At 45.7% G+C, this 18,047-nt stretch overlaps 1 protein-coding gene across 4 annotated transcripts in view; it reads left to right on the forward strand.

Annotated features, from left to right (window-relative positions):
- Positions 1–18,047, forward strand: part of LOC132391303 (solute carrier family 35 member F2-like) — a 70,910-nt gene that overhangs the window by 23,964 nt on the left and 28,899 nt on the right. For all 4 annotated transcript variants that reach the window (XM_059964297.1, XM_059964298.1, XM_059964299.1 and 1 more), the window contains 4 exons: positions 69–244; positions 362–489; positions 1,642–1,801; positions 17,379–17,535. In XM_059964297.1, coding sequence (XP_059820280.1) covers positions 69–244; positions 362–489; positions 1,642–1,801; positions 17,379–17,535 — 621 coding nt within the window. The remainder of the gene's footprint in view (positions 1–68; positions 245–361; positions 490–1,641; positions 1,802–17,378; positions 17,536–18,047) is intronic.

The raw sequence follows: 18,047 nt of genomic DNA on the forward strand, positions 1-18,047 counted from the left end.
CACCTTACAAATTGGCTTCAATGTGGCCAAATTACAATGTACTAACCAGAAATCTTGATCTATTCTAGGAATCTGCTGAAGATTTTGTTCCTTGGTCAAGGATTATCCATGTTATTATGCGGAACTGCAATCAGCAGTCAATACTTGGCAGATGTTTTTTCTGTCAACACTCCAATGCTTCAGAGCTTTATCAATTACCTTCTATTGTTCCTGGTTTACACTGGAATATTGGCTTTTAGACAGGGTAAGTTATGAACAAAATTAGTTTATTTGAAGTGTTCTGAATCAGCAGAGCATTCAGAATAATACTAAAGTAATTGTAACCAAAGTTGAAGAGCCGTATTATTTTTTATCCAATCAGGCAATGAAACTTTAGTACAAATACTGAAGGCAAAATGGTGGAAATATCTTCTGCTGGGATTCATTGATGTTGAAGCAAACTATATGGTAGTCAAAGCTTACCAGTATACAACATTAACAAGTGTTCAGGTATGCACCCAACCTTATCCTTATCCGAACATATCCTATGTTTTCCTGTGTGGTGGCTGTGGGTTGGTATGTGATTAACACTTATGTCTGTTTTTTCACTAAGTCACATCCAGATGTAGTTAACAGAATCTGAATAACAGTCTGACAGGTCATTCAGGTGGAAATCCTATGGCAGGGGTTTCTTAGGGCATTATATGTAAATCCTATCTGGTTACTCAACCATTGTATGCATTTGTACATTTTTCAATTATCCAGATTGGGAATACTGGAATATTTTTCCTATTTCAATGGCGAAGGAGTATTTTCACTGCCACCTTGGATAAGATTAGCATATTCAGTGCAGAGTGCGATTGACATTCCAGCAGTTCTACCCTTTTTGAGTTAGAAACCCCATTGTGCAATACACTTGGAAATTAAAGAGAAGATTAAGTTTATGGAGTTTTAAAAAATTGTAGCAGTAAGTCATATTGCATAGTTTCAAATAGTATGGTGCCAGTATTTACAACTGCAATAAACGTACCTCTCGGAAACAAACCAGAGCCCAATTGGCCACGTGGAATGCTTTCATCTGGTGGAGGTTCTTGATTTTAGAATATAAGTATAGGTAGGATATAAAATATGAGAAAGCCTGAAATTACATGTTCTGACCATATGAATTACCAACATGGAAAAGATAGAGACAAACATATCCTTGTAAAATAACACCTCTATAACCACAATGGTCACACATCAGACTTAAGCGAGCATAAGTATTTCTCAAAGTCCTTACCTTCTTAAATCAGTGGATTGCCAAAAAAATGCAACTTGAATCTCATCAGAAAATTGAAACTGATGGAAAACGTCTTTAGCAGGAAAAGCCCAACTTGGAATGAGAAACAAAGGATGTTTAGATACTATACCAGCCATTGGATTTCAAGTGGTTTAGACTGCAAATAAAAGTAGCAAAATCTTATACTTCCAGGTCTCAATGTGGGCAGACACATTGTTTGCCATTTATTTTCAATATGACCTGTTAGATTCAATGGCATTGAATCAGTAGGACTAGAAAGAAGAAACGGTTAAATGACAAAACACACACATTCTCTGTAGGTTCTTGCAGGCTGATTGTTTATAAATGCACTGTGTTAATCTGTGCTTGTTATCCATGTTTAGCTCCTAGATTGCTTTGTCATTCCTGTGGTAATGGTTCTATCATGGTTCATCTTACATTCAAGATACAAAGCCATCCATTTTGTAGCTGTTCTAATGAGTTTGCTGGGCGTTGGAATTATGGTTTGTGCAGATTTTCTGAGTTCAAAAGATCAAAGAACAGGTAAGACAAATTGGTGCAGGAGGCCTGGCAATATGTAGAACTGTGTGAAATGTTTCGTAGTGTGAACTGTTATTGCATGGGTATGAACCGAACGAAGGAGTTCCAAGTCATAAGCACTTCCTACAATATATAAGTAATCTTATATTAAATACTTTGCCCACCTTATCTAACATACAGCTAAAACCCCAGGCAATTGGAAAATTTTGAGAAATTCCTCAGTTGATCATGGTGAGTCTAGGAGTTGATTTTATGGCAAGATTTATCACTTGTAAGAGGTGATCTCTACTCTAACCAGAAACAGACTAACAAAATCCAGAGAATCATTGATCCCTCGTTCAGTAGGCAGACATTTCCAGAGTTCCACTCTGTTGTGGTGCATGTAGTAAATGTCAGTTCAGCAATAATAAATATGGAAGGTAATTAAAAAGGAAATGAAAGGGGAGGCAGTATAAATGGTTAAAGATGAGAAAGGTATTCCACAGAGATATTAAGGTGAAAAGGTTGCTCCGAGTCATATGATTTGAGTACTTTGCCATGATGCTTCCCAAATCAGAGGAATTTACCATGTCATGGTAAATGAGAACTCTCGAGAGGATATATCCTGGGTTTCTGAAGGCAATAGGAATAAAATTGTGGAGGCATTGGTGCATAGTTTTCCAAATCCTTAATGGCCATGGTTCACTGCATGTCAGTATGTGATAATAATTAACCAATTTCACAAACTACCAAAGGACAGGAAGATTACAAATGTTACATTCTTGTTCAAAAGAAAGGAGAAAAATGAAGCTGGCAGTTACACACCAAGTAAGGAGCTGATGGAAACAGGAACATACTTAAGATTCAGCATCTGCAGAAACTCTAGAGTTCATGGCCTAAATTTAACACGTACAAACAAGCTGGAGGAACTCAGCAGGTTGGGCAGCATCTGTGGAAACGAAATGTTGACTGCTCAGGCTGCCCGACCTGCTGAGTTCCTCCAGCTTGTTTGTACGTGTCGATTTGACCACAGCATCTGCGGTGTACTTTGTGTTTATGGCCTAAATTTGCCTCTTGTGCAATTATTGACTAACAAAGAAGAGCTATTGCAGGGCTTCCCAGTCTGGGGTCCACGGACCCCTTGGTTAATAATAGGAGTCCATGGCTTTGAAAAGGATGGGAACTGCTGACCTATTGGGTTTGTGCATGGAAAACTGTATTTGACCAAATTGTTGAATGCTTTAGGAAACCCGCTGAGAACATATTGATGATGTTGCCACTACCACTGTATTCATGAATTTTAAATGGCTGCATGGGTGCAAAGTTAATAGGCATAGAAAGCAGAGAGTGTGATGATGCAGGAGCAATGCGATGACCAGCGCTGTTCTGGTATATATAACCTGCTTATAGTTGTGGAACAGGATTTGATTTTGAGTTTTCTAGTTGACACAAAGCAGAAGGTGCAGTAAATTTTGAAGAAAATATTTTAAAAAATCAGTAGTTCACAGACATACACATGCTAGGTGATATTCAAAAAGAAAAGAATGAAGTGTTAGTTTTTGGTAAGAAGTACGATAGCAGACGAGGCTTACTAAATGGCACAATATTAAACAGATGTGACAATGGACACAATGTGCAAATTGAGAAAGCAATTGAAGCAGTGGAACAAATACAAGAAGTCTGCTGAAGATAATGTTTTAATTCAATCCTGAAGTTTGGGGGGAGCTCTAATCTCTGAGAGTGCAGATGTTTTCAATGGTGGGGCTAAGATTGGTGGTGTGATGAATCTGTGGGAATACAGTGGATTGAAAACAAAATTCATATGTGGAAGTGTGGTGAACTACATATACCTGTCTGGACACGCCCCCTGCTGACTGCTCCTGTGGCTCCTCCCACAGACCCCTGTATAAAGGCGATCTGAGGCCTATGCTCTCTCTCAGTCTCCAGGACGTAGTATGATGGTCACTCACTCCTGGTTCCTTCTTCCAGTCAATAAAAGCCGATATCTCGCCTTTACGTCTCAGAGTGAGTTATTGATGGTGCATCAATTTTATTGACTGGAAGTTTTAAAACATGGAAAGCGTTTTACGTCCAGAAAGATAGGATTTGGACCCCCAAGCCCCTGAAGCAGCTCTTGCCTTTGAACTCTGGCTTGCATGCTTCCAATCATACTTGAAGGAGGTTAGTGCAACTGAACCCACTGTAATGCTCAGAATTCTCCTCTCGAGGGTCACCCCAAAAGTTTATTCCATTATCCGGGACCTGCCGACCTATGAAGGGGCACTGGACGCCCTCAAAAGACAGTACCTGTGGCTGGTGAACACCGTCTACGCAAGACGTCGTTTAGCTACGCGCTGACAGCGGCCTGCAGAGTCGAGCGCCCAGTTTCTCTGAGCCCTACAGACTCTCGTCCGAACTTGTGACTGCAAAACGCTCACGGCGGAACAGCATGCGGAGTTGCTAGTACGAGACGCCTTTGTGACAGGAATTCGGTCAGTGTACGTGCAACAGCGGCTGCTGGAAAATGCCGATCTTACCTTACGCTCGGCGATTGAGACGGCCAACACGCTGGAGGCTGCTCTGCACAATGCTGACACTGTCCAGCCGTGCCATTCCCCACCAGTTCCATGGACACCTCAGACCCCACCGCCGCCGATTCCCGCGAGCGAATTCACCAACGCCGCTGCCAGTCATGATTCCACGAACTCCCCGAACCCGACCACGGCAGCGGCCAGGTGAAAGCCCGAGCTGTGTTATTTCTGCGGACTCGAAAAGCATCCCCGAAAACGCTGCCCGGCCCGAGAAGCGACCTGCTCCAGCTGCGGGAAGAAGGGCCATTTTCCCAAGGTCTGTAAGTCTAAACTGCGAGCGGGGTTGAGCAGCGCTGCATGTGAGATGTGGGGGCCGCCATCTTGCATGCCCGGATGTGGGCGGCCATCTTTGTCGGCGTCAACATGCCCTGCCCCTGACCCACCGATGCTTACCGGGTACCAAGACGGCAGTTCAACTCTGGCCACTGTAACCCTCGACCAAAGCTCCCCACACCAGCTTGCAAGGTCAATGATGGGCATCCTGGTGGAGGGACACAGGACTAGCTGCCTGTTTGACATGGGCAGCACTGAGAGTTTTATTGACCCGGACACGGTGCAACGCTGCGGACTCATGACGCGGCCGGTAAGCCAGAGGGTCACCATGGCTTCTGGGTCACATTCCACAGACATCCGGGTGGGTTGTGTAGTGACATTGGTGGTGCAGGGCACAGAATATCAGAACTTTGCGCTACTGGTCATGCCTCAACTGTGCGCACCTGTGCTATTGGGGCTGGACTTCCAGAGCCACCTCGAAAGTGTGACTATGGCATATGACGGGCCCCTCCCACCACTCATTGTCAGGAATCCTCAGTTTTGTGGGACTTCGCCATATACCCCGTTACTGACCACACACACACACACACTGACCCACACGTCCCACCCAGCGCCATGCCGACAGCTGCGCTACCGACACCACTTGCAGCCTCTCCACCCTCAAGATCCCTCCCCCACCACTGTTTGCCAACCTGACCCCCGACTGTAAACCTGTGGCAACTAAAAGCAGGAGGTACAGCGCGGGGGACAGGGCCTTCATTCAGTCAGAGGTGCAGCGGCTGCTCAGGGAGGGGATCATTGAGCCAAGCACAAGTCCTTGGAGGGCCCAGGTGGTTGTTGTTCGAACCGGGCAGAAAAATAGGATGGTCCTGGACTATAGCCAGACCATCAATAGGTTCACGCAGCTTGATGCGCACTTCCTACCCCGCATCGCGGATATGGTCAACCAGATAGCTCAGTACAAGGTGTACTCGACCATAGATCTGAAATCCGCTTATCACCAGCTCCCCATCCACCCAGAGGACTGTCCCTACACCACCTTCGAGGCGGGCGGCAGGCTCTATCACTTCCTGCGTCCCTTTCGGTGTCACAAATGGTGTCAATGTCTTCCAGAGGGAAATGGACCAGATGGTGGACCAGTACCAACTGCAGGCCACATTTCCCTATCTGGATAACATCACCATCTGTGGTCGTGACTGGCCGGATCACAATGCCAACCTCCAACAATTTTTCCAAGTGGCCGAAGCTCTGAACCTTACTTATAACAGGGACAAATGTGTGTTCGGAACCACCCGACTCGCTATCCTTGGGTATGTCGTGGAAAACGGGGTCATTGGCCCTGATCCCGACCGTATGCGCCCCCTGTTAGAACTCCCTCTTCCCACCACCCTCAAAGCCCTCAGACAGTGCCTAGGTTTTTTTTCCTATTACGCCCAATGGGTCCCCCATTACACAGACAAGGCCCTCCCCCGGTCATGTCTACCACTTTTCCCCTCTCTGCTGAGGCCTGCTCAGCCTTCAGCTGCATTAAAGGGGACATTGCCAAAGCAATGATGCATGCGGTGGACGAGACCATTCCCTTCCAAGTAGAGAGTGACGCCTCCGATTTCGCACTGGCTGCTACCCTTAACCAGGAAGGCAGGCCAGTAGCATTCTTTTCTCGTACCCTTCAAGGCTCTGAAATTCGGCACTCCGCGGTGGAGAAAGCAGCCCAAGCCATAGTGGAAGCTATTAGGCACTGGAGACACTATCTCGCCAGCAAAAGGTTCACCTTGCTGACCGACCAGCGCTCGGTTGTGTTCATGTTCAGCAACCAACAGCGGGGCAAAATCAAAAATGATAAGATTTTGTGGTGGAGAATAGAACTCTCCACCTACAACTATGATATCCTGTACCGGCCTGGCAGACTCAATGAGCCCCCTGATGCCCTATCCCGGGGAACATGTGCTAGCGCACAGCTCGACCAGGTATACGCCCTCCATGCACAACTTTGCCACCCGGGGGTCACCCAATTTTACCATTTCGTGAAAGCCCAGAACCTGCCGTACTCCCTGGAGGACATCAGGATGATGACCAGGGACTGCCAAATCTGCGCTGAGTGCAAACCACACTTCTACTGTCCTGAAAGGGCGCAACTTATCAAGGCCACCTGCCCCTTTGAGTGACTGAGTGTTGAGTTTAAGGGCCCCCTTCTCTCCACCGACCGCAATGTCTACTTTCTCAACATTATCGACGAGTACTCACGGTTCCCCTTTGCCATCCCCTGCCCCGACACCACTGCCACGTCTGTAATAAAAGCCCTGCTCCAGCTCTTCACTCTGTTTGGATATCCCTGCTATATCCACAGTGATAGAGGGTCCTCCTTTATGAGTGACGAGCTGCACCAGTATCTGCTGGCTAGGGGCATTGCTACTAGTCGGACCACGAGTTATAGTCCCCGGGGAAATGGACAGGTGGAGAGGGAGAATGCCACAGTGTGGAAGGCCACACTTTTAGCCCTTAAGTCAAAAGGGTTGCCGGTCTCTCGATGGCAGGAGGTCCTCCCCGAGGCACTCCACTCTATCCGCTCCCGGTTATGTACGTCCACCAATGCCTATTCTCTTTTCCCAGGAAGTCTGTCACTGTGACCACCCTACCAGCTTGGCTGACATCCCCAGGGCCAGTGCTGCTCCGGAAACATGTGAGGAGTAATAAATACTCCCTGCTGGTCGAGAGGGTTCACCTTCTATATGCGAACCCCCAGTATGCCTACGTGGTCTTACCTGATGGGCGGGAGGACAAGGTCTCCGTCCGCAACCTGGCGCCCACAGGAGCAGCAGACTACTACCCCGAACACTCTCTGGTAACTATGAATCCTGTACCCGAGGTGACACTGCGCACACCAGGCCCTACACAGACTCCTCATGACACTCATATACCGGGCGTTTCGTACACGTATATACCAGGCGCCTCGCACATGCATGAGGGATCACTGATGCCTAGTGGGCTGACACCTCCAGTTAGGCCAGAACCAGCACAACCATCGTCTCCGGTGCAATCACCACCGGCACCTGTGCAATCACAGCCGGTGCTACATAGATCACAGCAACAGATTCGACCACCTGATAGACTTAACCTGTAAGAAACTTTGCCACATGGGGACTCTTTTTAAAACAACGTGGGGATGAATGCGGTGAACTACATATACCTGTCTGGACATGCCCCATGCTGACTGCTCCTGTGGCTCCTCCCACAGACCCCGGTATAAAGGCGATTGAGTTCTGAGCCCGGCCTCTCAGTCTCCAGGATGTAGTATGGTGGTCACTCACTGCTTGTCCCTTCTTCCAGTCAATAAAAGCCGATATCTCGCCTTTACGTCTCAGAGTGAGTTATTGATGGTGCATCAGGAAGCTTCTGGATTTTGACATGTCAACTGCAACGAGGCAACCACATGTGAGCAGATCACATGCTCACCAACTTAGGAGTTCTACAGGAAGCTGAAGAAATCCCATTTGCAGAGGGAATATTAAGGTTAAAATATTTAAATCAACCAATGTTTGAGACAATGAAGGCTGTATGCTAATCACACTTAATCTGAATAAGGCAAAATTGTGAACGTTCATATCTTTGCATTGAGAAAACCAGCACCACAATGTATATTTGGGCAGATTTTAAATTGTGACTAAGTTTGAATAGTTGAAGAGAAGAAATTCTCACTCTTAATTAGCTTGCAGGACTTCTATTGGGATAGCGACTCAAAATGCCAGAGAATTTTATCCTTCGCCAGCCACAGATCCAATTCTCAGAGCTTTGATCCAGAAACTGGGGGGGGGGGGCATCATGTGACCTTAAGGGACACAAGTCATTCTGCAGAGGTACCACCAGTCATTTTCATCAACGCTGTTCATTTATAGAGATCAAGTGCTACTCATGCCAGAAGACATACTTGGCTATTCTAAACATAATGTGAAAGATATAGTGTTATTGATAAAGAAATACTGACAGGGAGAGACTAGCTTCCTCCAAAAGTAGTCTCAAAGAGGGAATCTGTAAAATACTATAAACATGGCAGTTGATGCAGAATTCCTTTGTGATGTAAAGTAGTGTACTACGAAACAACAGGAGTTTAAATTCAAGTCCTGACTGACACATGTCACTATGGAGAATGACATCTGTGTTCAAGCATTTCAGTCATCTATCCTTAGGAAGGACCATGGTTGATCTTGAAGGTTATTCCAAGACATATTTTGATGGTATTGGGACAAAAACAATGCAACGAGTTAGTGGTAGAAGCTTAAAGCCAGCCATTCACTGCTGGGATGCAAGTCAATTCAATGAGTGGTGGTTGACCTTGCAGAATATCTATGGACCATCAGAACTGCTGAAGGGTCTCATCCCGAAGCATTGATTGTTAATTTATTTCCATGGGTCAGGGTTTTTCTGTGGAACCCTAGGCTGCTAGGGGTTCCTCAAGAGATCGTGATTTAAAAAACAACATTGTTTTTTGTGAGCTTCGCCCGATGAGTGATGCTCGCGTTTGCAGTGACCGAGCAGCCCCGTTAGCAATCTCGTCAGAGGTCTCTCAGCCCAGTATGGCAGTGTGCAGTGGGATGGTGTTTATTTTTTTTTGACGTGAGATAGGGGAGGCCATTGATAATTGGTGAGCACTGTATTGCATGAAAGGGAGGATGATAGCTGATGGTGCGCAGAGTACTGCATGGAGGGGGAGGCAGTAGCCTGATGAGGAGTGTGTACAATACTGCACGGAGGGGGAGGCAGTAGGCTGATGAGGAGTGTGTACAGTACTGCACGGAGGGGGAGGCAGTAGGCTGATGAGTGTACACAATACTGCACGGAGGGGGAGGCAGTAGGCTGATGAGGAGTGTGTACAATACTGCACGGAGGGGGAGGCAGTAGTCTGATGAGGAGTGTACAGTACTGCACGGAGGGGGAGGCAGTAGGCTGATGAGGAGTGTGTACAGTACTGCACGGAGGGGGAGGCAGTAGGCTGATGAGGAGTGTACACAGTACTGCACGGAGGGGGAGACAGTAGGCTGATGAGGAGTGTACACAGTACTGCACGGAGGGGGAGGCAGTAGGCTGTTGAGGAGTGTGTACAGTACTGCACGGAGGTGGAGGCAGTAGGCTGATGAGGAGTGTGTACAGTACTGCACGGAGGGGGAGGCAGTAGGCTGATGAGGAGTGTACAGTACTGCACGGAGGGGGAGGCAGTAGGCTGATGAGGAGTGTACACAGTACTGCACGGAGGGGGAGGCAATAGGCTGATGAGGAGTGTGTACAGTACTGCACGGAGGGGGAGGCAGTAGGCTGATGAGGAGTGTGTACAGTACTGCACGGAGGGGGAGGCAGTAGGCTGATGAGGAGTGTGTACAGTACTGCACGGAGGGGGAGGCAGTAGGCTGATGAGGAGTGTGTACAGTACTGCACGGAGGGGGAGGCAGTAGGCTGATGAGGAGTGTACACAGTACTGCACGGAGGGGGAGGCAATAGGCTGATGAGGAGTGTGTACAGTACTGCACGGAGGGGGAGGCAGTAGGCTGATGAGGAGTGTGTACAGTACTGCTCAGAGGGGGAGGCAGTAGGCTGATGAGGAGTGTGTACAGTACTGCACGGAGGGGGAGGCAGTAGGCTGATGAGGAGTGTGTACAGTACTGCACGGAGGGGGAGGCAGTAGGCTGATGAGGAGTGTGTACAGTACTGCACGGAGGGGGAGGCAGTAGGCTGATGAGGAGTGTACACAGTACTGCACGGAGGGGGAGGCAATAGGCTGATGAGGAGTGTGTACAGTACTGCACGGAGGGGGAGGCAGTAGGCTGATGAGGAGTGTACACAGTACTGCACGGAGGGGGAGGCAATAGGCTGATGAGGAGTGTGTACAATACTGCACGGAGGGGGAGGCAGTAGGCTGATGAGGAGTGTGTACAGTACTGCACGGAGGGGGAGGCAGTAGGCTGATGAGGAGTGTGTACAGTACTGCACGGAGGGGAGGCAGTAGGCTGATGAGGAGTGTACAGTACTGCACGGAGGGGGAGGCAGTAGGCTGATGAGGAGTGTACAGTACTGCACGGAGGGGGAGGCAATAGGCTGATGAGGAGTGTGTACAATACTGCACGGAGGGGGAGGCAGTAGGCTGATGAGGAGTGTGTACAGTACTGCACGGAGGGGGAGGCAGTAGGCTGATGAGTGTACACAATACTGCACGGAGGGGAGGCAGTAGGCTGATGAGGAGTGTGTACAGTACTGCACGGAGGGGGAGGCAGTAGGCTGATGAGGAGTGTACACAGTACTGCACGGAGGGGGAGGCAATAGGCTGATGAGGAGTGTACAGTACTGCACGGAGGGGGAGGCAGTAGGCTGATGAGGAGTGTACACAGTACTGCACGGAGGGGAGGCAGTAGGTTGATGAGGAGTGTGTACAGTACTGCACGGAGGGGGAGGCAGTAGGCTGATGAGGAGTGTGTACAGTACTGCACGGAGGGGGAGGCAGTAGGCTGATGAGGAGTGTGTACAGTACTGCACGGAGGGGGAGGCAGTAGGCTGATGAGGAGTGTGTACAGTACTGCACGGAGGGGAGGCAGTAGGCTGATGAGGAGTGTGTACAGTACTGCACGGAGGGGGAGGCAGTAGGCTGATGAGTGTACAGTACTGCACGGAGGGGGAGGCAGTAGGCTGATGAGGAGTGTACACAGTACTGCATGGAGGGGGAGGCAGTAGGCTGATGAGGCGTGTGAACAGTACTGCACAGAGGGGGAGGCAGTAGGCTGATTAGGAGTGTGTACAGTACTGCACGGAGGGGGAGGCAGTAGGCTGATGAGGAGTGTGTACAGTACTGCACGGAGGGGGAGGCAGTAGGCTGATGAGGAGTGTGTACAGTACTGCTCGGAGGGGGAGGCAGTAGGCTGATGAGGAGTGTACACAGTACTGCACAGAGGGGGAGGCAGTAGGCTGATTAGGAGTGTGTACAGTACTGCACGGAGGGGGAGGCAGTAGGCTGATGAGGAGTGTGTACAGTACTGCACGGAGGGGGAGGCAGTAGGCTGATGAGGAGTGTGTACAGTACTGCACGGAGGGGGAGGCAGTAGGCTGATGAGGAGTGTGTACAGTACTGCTCAGAGGGGGAGGCAGTAGGCTGATGAGGAGTGTGTACAGTACTGCACGGAGGGGGAGGCAGTAGGCTGATGAGGAGTGTGTACAGTACTGCACGGAGGGGGAGGCAGTAGGCTGATGAGGAGTGTGTACAGTACTGCTCAGAGGGGGAGGCAGTAGGCTGATGAGGAGTGTGTACAGTACTGCACGGAGGGGGAGGCAGTAGGCTGATGAGGAGTGTGTACAGTACTGCACGGAGGGGGAGGCAGTAGGCTGATGAGGAGAATGAAGTGCATTTTCGAAGCATTGAATGGACTCACCCAGCTTGGGCTTTGATGTCAGCACTTTCCCTGTGTTAAATACACAGGGGTATTTTATTAACCCCTGTGTTTCACAGACTTGTCTGTTGGTCCAGTGGCGTGATTTTTCAAGAGGAGGTGGGAGATGGAAGAGGAAGATACTAGGCTCAGGCCTACGGACAATTCTGATGTGGTTAATGATGAAGAATTACAACTTTCTGAGTTTGATATGTTACAAATGTGACGCAACTCTGAGGAGCTGAAGGGTACAAAGTCACCCCCTCCTCTTTGAGAATCGCAAGATCGCTATTAATTTGGGTTTGGGACACAGGAAATGAGAGAGAGAGACACACAGAATCCACAAGGTTTGGAATGTGTCCTGGCCTCAGCGAAACAAAACCACTGATAACGGCTACTGTTTCTTGGAGATGGAATTGTGTATTGAGTACTGTACTATTCATTGAAACCCCTCAGGGGATGACCAGAGTGGTCTGGTTGAGGGATTGCATCATCCCAACCTGATTGACATCTGAGACCCCGTGAGTGGGGATAAAAGAGGGTCTGGGGAACAACCCCTTTAAACGCACCAGGAGAAACGCTAGAAATCCCGTGACAGCGTTTAATAGCAACAGCTGGTGGGGGCTTGTGTGCGTCCTCCCTTGCCTGGGTTGGCGGGCTCACCGCGGAAGTACGGTTTAGCTCAAGGAGAGGCCACAAGTGAACGGCCACACCGAGACTCCGACGGATCGAAATCATAAAAGGAAAATCGGCAAGTTTTTCTCCAAATTGCTCTCTCTCTCTCTCCAACCATTGCAACACAGCGGTCCCCAAAGACTGCAGCCTGCATGAACTCAGCGAACTTTATATTTCCATCAGACCATACATTATCCCCTAGACAACGATAGAGCTTATTTCTTATTGATTATTATTATACCTGCCCTTTTAGATTTAGTATTGACGACATATATTATCTGTATATTTGCATTGATATTATTTTTGTGTATTTTTACTAAGAAATACTCTTAAAAATAGTATCATCAGACTTCAACGGACGTCTCCATCTTTGCTGGTAAGTGACCCAGTTACGGGGTTCGTAACAGATAGAAAACAAAGAACTTTATGAGTGCACATTTAACACAATCATCCCTCAAAAACTGACTGGAAACCTGAGCCTACTGGGCCTGAACACCTCCCTCTGCAACTGGATCCTAGACTTCCTGACTGGGAGACCTCAGTCAGTCTGGATCGGGAGCAGCATCTCCAACACCATCACACTGAGCACAGGGGCTCCCCAGGGCTGCGTGCTCAGTCCACTGCTGATCACTCTGCTGACCTACGACTGTGCTGCAACACACAGCTCGAACCGTATCATCAAGTTCGCTGATGACATGACCATGGTGGGTCTCATCAGCAAGAACGACGAGTCAGCTTACAGAGAGGAGGTGCAGCGGCTAATGGACTGGTGCAGAGCCAACAACTTGTCTCTTAATGTGAACAAAACAAAAGAGATGGTTGTTGACTTCAGGAGGGCATGGAACGACCACTCCCCGCTGAAAATCGATGGCTCCTCGGTAGAGATCGTTAAGAGCACCAAATTTCTTGGTGTTCACCTGGCAGAGAATTTCACCTGGTCCCTCAACACCAGCTCCATAGCAAAGAAAGCCCAGCAGCGTCTCTACTTTCTGCAAAGGCTGAGGAAAGTCCACCCCCCCCCCCATCCTCTTCACATTCTACAGGGGTTGTATTGAGAGCATCCTGAGCAACTGCATCACTGCCTGGTTTGGAAATTGCACCATCTCGGATCGCAAGGCCCTGCAGCAGATAGTGAGATCAGCTGAGAAGATCATCGGGGTCTCTCTGCCCGCCATCACGGACACTTACACTACACGCTGCATCCACAAAGCAAACAGCCATTATGAAGGACCCCACGCACCCATCATACAAACTCTTCTCCTTCCTGCTGTCTGGGAAAAGGCACTGAAGCATTCGGGCTCTCACGACCAGACTATGTAACAGTTTCTTCCCCCAAGCTATCAGACTCCTCAATACATGTTGATTATTTATTGTAATGCCTGCACTCTTTTGTGCATTTTATGCAGTTCTGGGTTGGTCTGTAGTCTAGTGTAGTTGCTGTGTGTTTTTTTTCTCTGTGTTGTTTTTTTTACGTAGTTCAGTCTAGTTTTGTACTGTGTCATGTAACACCATGGTCCTGAAAAACGTTGTCTCATTTTTAGTGTGTACTGTACCAGCAGTTATGGTGAAAATGACAATAAAAAGTGACTTGACTTGACTTGACTTGCTTGCAGTCTGATCAAGATGAGAATTACTGACGAGTTCTAGATTTCTGTGAAAGAAGAGTATCTTGCCATTCATAAGAAAGCAATGAACATTTTGCTGCAGTCAAATTTCTTACATGTGTGAGCAAGCTTTTTCTTGTGTAACAAGCATCAAGAGCAAGGATAGAAATTATTTCATTTCCCTTGGAGGTGAAATCTGTGTGTGCTTATCTCAAATTCAACCCAGAATTGCAGCAAAAAATAAGCACAGCTTTCACATGCTAGGCCTATATTTGAGCCTGATCATGTCACTTAGTAAGAAAATGTTTTCTCAAAGACTTGTATAAAATTGTATATTAGGCTATATTTTTATTTGCATTGTTTTGACTATTGGTTTTTAGTAACTTTACTATTTAACAACGCCAATATATTTTCAAGTTGTAAATAGCATTAATTAAAACAAATTTGCAACCTTTATTTAATTTAAATCTACTGAGCCTACCTTTAGAAAAAAAAATCCCATTTTGGCTTAAGCCAGTTATTTAACAGAAACATTATGTTTGCATTGTGAGCTTTTAAATTTATGAAAGAGAAAGAAAGAGAATTATTTCAAGAAAGGTAAGCTCTTAACTACCTGTTATTTTTTTCAAGAAAGGTTGGCTAAAAATTCATTCTCTACTCAAAAGAGCATTGGCAATTATTTTTGGATTATTACATCTACAACTTACTCATCACACTGACATACCATTAGCTGTTGATGTAATAATTTTTACGCAAGGTTTCCTGAGACCTGAAAATTATTTCAAGGATTCCTCCAGGACAAAAAGGTTGAAAAAGGCTGCTATGGATGCTGACTAACCTGAGTGTCTCCAGTATTTTGCTTAATGAGCTTTCACCAGCCTCTTTCAGACAGACATCTGCTTTATATCTCCTGTCCTTCATCCTATCAGAGATCTTCCTTTGTGCTCCCTTCACTACCCTCCCATCTTCCTCTGCAATTTACACTCACAGAATAAACTTCGATAAAACAGTTCCTTGCTCCATGGACGCTGCCTGACCCGCACAGTATTCCCAAAACTGTAATTTATTTCAGAGTTTCAAAATTTACAGTCTTTTTTTCTTGTTGATTTACATTGCTGCATCATTTTTTTCAGCTATTGCTCTATTTTAGATCTCACTCAGTCAGCATGATTTTCTTTATTTTTATGACACATTGAATATGACAATCTGTACCTCCCAGGAATCAGCAGGGGAAATCTTCATTGTACTTGTGTCTCCCTTCATCATCAAACACCACTTCCATGTTGACTTTGTCTAATTCCATTGAAAATTGAGAAGTGTTTTGTTATCATCTCCATTGTAATAGATTCTAGTGAATTTCATTGTACCGACATTAGGCCAACTAATCTGTAATCGCCTGTTTGCTCTCTCCTTTTTGTTACCTTCCAATCTGATGGAACTGTCCCATGATCAGAGAATTTTGTAAAAGACAAAACTGCATTCTGTACAATACTTCCACGGTACCTCTATTAGTGCACAGGGGTCCGGGTTACCAGATCTAAGAGACTTAACAGCTTTAAGTGCCATTAATTTCACTAGCACTAATTTTATTTACTGATTAATTTCCATTACTTCTTTTTTTTTGCTTTGATTTGTTATTGTTCCAATATTTCTAAAAAGTTATTTGTGCTCTCTTCCATGAAGACAAAGTATCTGTTTAATTGTCCTGACACTTGCTCCTGATTATGAATTCTTCCATTTGATATTGTAGAGATCCTACATTTCTCTTAATAAATCCTTCATGTTTTACATATTTGCAGATTTTTTAACATCAGCTTTTATGTTCTTTGCAAATTTCCTTTAATACTTTATGAATCAATCTTGCAATCTGCTTCCAAAAAAGTGTGCTCATTTTCTTGAAAACTTTATATGATTCATCTTTGGATGTAATAATATTCCTCTCTGTTCGACCATGTTTAGATCCATTCTGCTTTTGTGTTTTTTTACTCCAGAAATGAGTACATAACTGTTGTTCTCGCATTCATTCCTTAAATGTGAACTTTATTTTAGTCTGATCTTGTCCATTAACTCTTTTCCCGGTGGCGAAACATTTTAATTCTGATTCCCATTCCCAACATGACATGGCAGTCCATGCCCTTCTCTTGTGCCAAGATGAGACATCCTCAGGGTGAAGGAGCAACAACTTATATTCCACCTGGTCATCCTCCAACCTGATAACATTGATATAGATTTCTCCTTAAGGCAAGTCATCTCACCTGCCTATCGCCTATCATCTCCTCCTGGGTCCCCTTCTCCTTCACTTTCTCCTATGGTCCACTCTCCTCTCTCATCAGATTCCTTTTTCTCCAGCCCTATCACCTTCTAGCTAGTCTCCTTCCCCTCTCCCCACCTTTTTATTCTGCCATCTTCTTCCTTTTCAGTCCTGAAGAAGGGTCTTGGTCTGAAATGTCGACTGTCTACTCTTTTCCATAGAAGCTGCCTGACCTGCTAAGTTCCTCCAGCATTTTGTGTGTGTTGCTTTAGATTTCCAGCATTTGCAGACTTTCTTGTGTTTATCATAATTTCTTTTGGTAGATTGGGACCTTCGGGATTTTGAACCAGTGATAATGAAGGTCAAACAATATATTTTCATATTGTGTATCTTGGATGGAAATTTCAAGAAGCTGAATTTCCCTTGTGGTAGCTATTCTTGTACTTCTGGGGAGGGGGTGCTTATAGGAAAGTTCAACTGATTAATTGTTGCCTTGTGGATAGTAAATAGTGCACAATTGTGAAAGGCTTAAAATGGGTAATGTGTCTCAAATGGGATGTAGACTTAAGTTTTAAGAAGTCTGGTGATTCATAAGCAATATAGTAAAGGGATGAACTAAATTCTTATTTAAATGAGCTTACTGACTGAAATATTTCTGTTGAAATTTATTTTATATATTCAGAAGTTATTTTTAGTTAAGTAAGGATATAAAATGGCTACACATTCTGAATTATTACCATAAATCCATGCCAATAATATATCTGTGTTTTACCTTAATGTTTTATTTGTCTCTGTTCTTAATAGGTATCAATAAACTGCTGGGAGACCTGCTTGTTCTGGGGGGTGCTATTCTCTATGGAATTTCGAATGTATGTGAAGAATTCATTGTGAAAAACTTTAGCAGAGAGGAATTTCTGGGGATGCTTGGCCTGTTTGCAACCCTCTTTAGTGGTATACAATTGTAAGGAATAGCAATGTTTTTTCCTAAATTGTGTCCAATTTAATGGCATTGTTTAATATTCATGGTATACAAGCACAATGTTAGAAATAATTTAGTTTATTTTAAAGCAATATATTTCAATCTTTAAATATAGAGAACAGCACACTGATAGGATACAAAAAATGGGAACAGTAAAATTTTCACTAATATATTTTGAGGAATCCAGCAAATTGTATTGACTGTTTTAATATATTGTGCATCTAATTTCTTAACCATTTATTGATTATCTCAGAAAAATGTTGTTTGCTCAGGCAAGTCAGACCTTGTAGTACTTGAGGATATGAATCAGAACTGAAAACGTTCCTTATGATATTAGAATCTGAATTAATTGTGTTTAGTTCATTCCGTTGCAAAACAGCTCAAGCCCCATTCTTAAGGTAGAAGAACATAAGAACATAAGAAACAGGAGCAGGAGTAGGCCATCTGGCCCATCGAGCCTGCTCCGCCATTCAATATCGTGGCTGATCTGTCCA

This window comes from Hypanus sabinus, chromosome 3 (assembly GCF_030144855.1).
Source record: "Hypanus sabinus isolate sHypSab1 chromosome 3, sHypSab1.hap1, whole genome shotgun sequence".
Taxonomy (NCBI): Eukaryota; Metazoa; Chordata; class Chondrichthyes; order Myliobatiformes; family Dasyatidae; genus Hypanus; species Hypanus sabinus.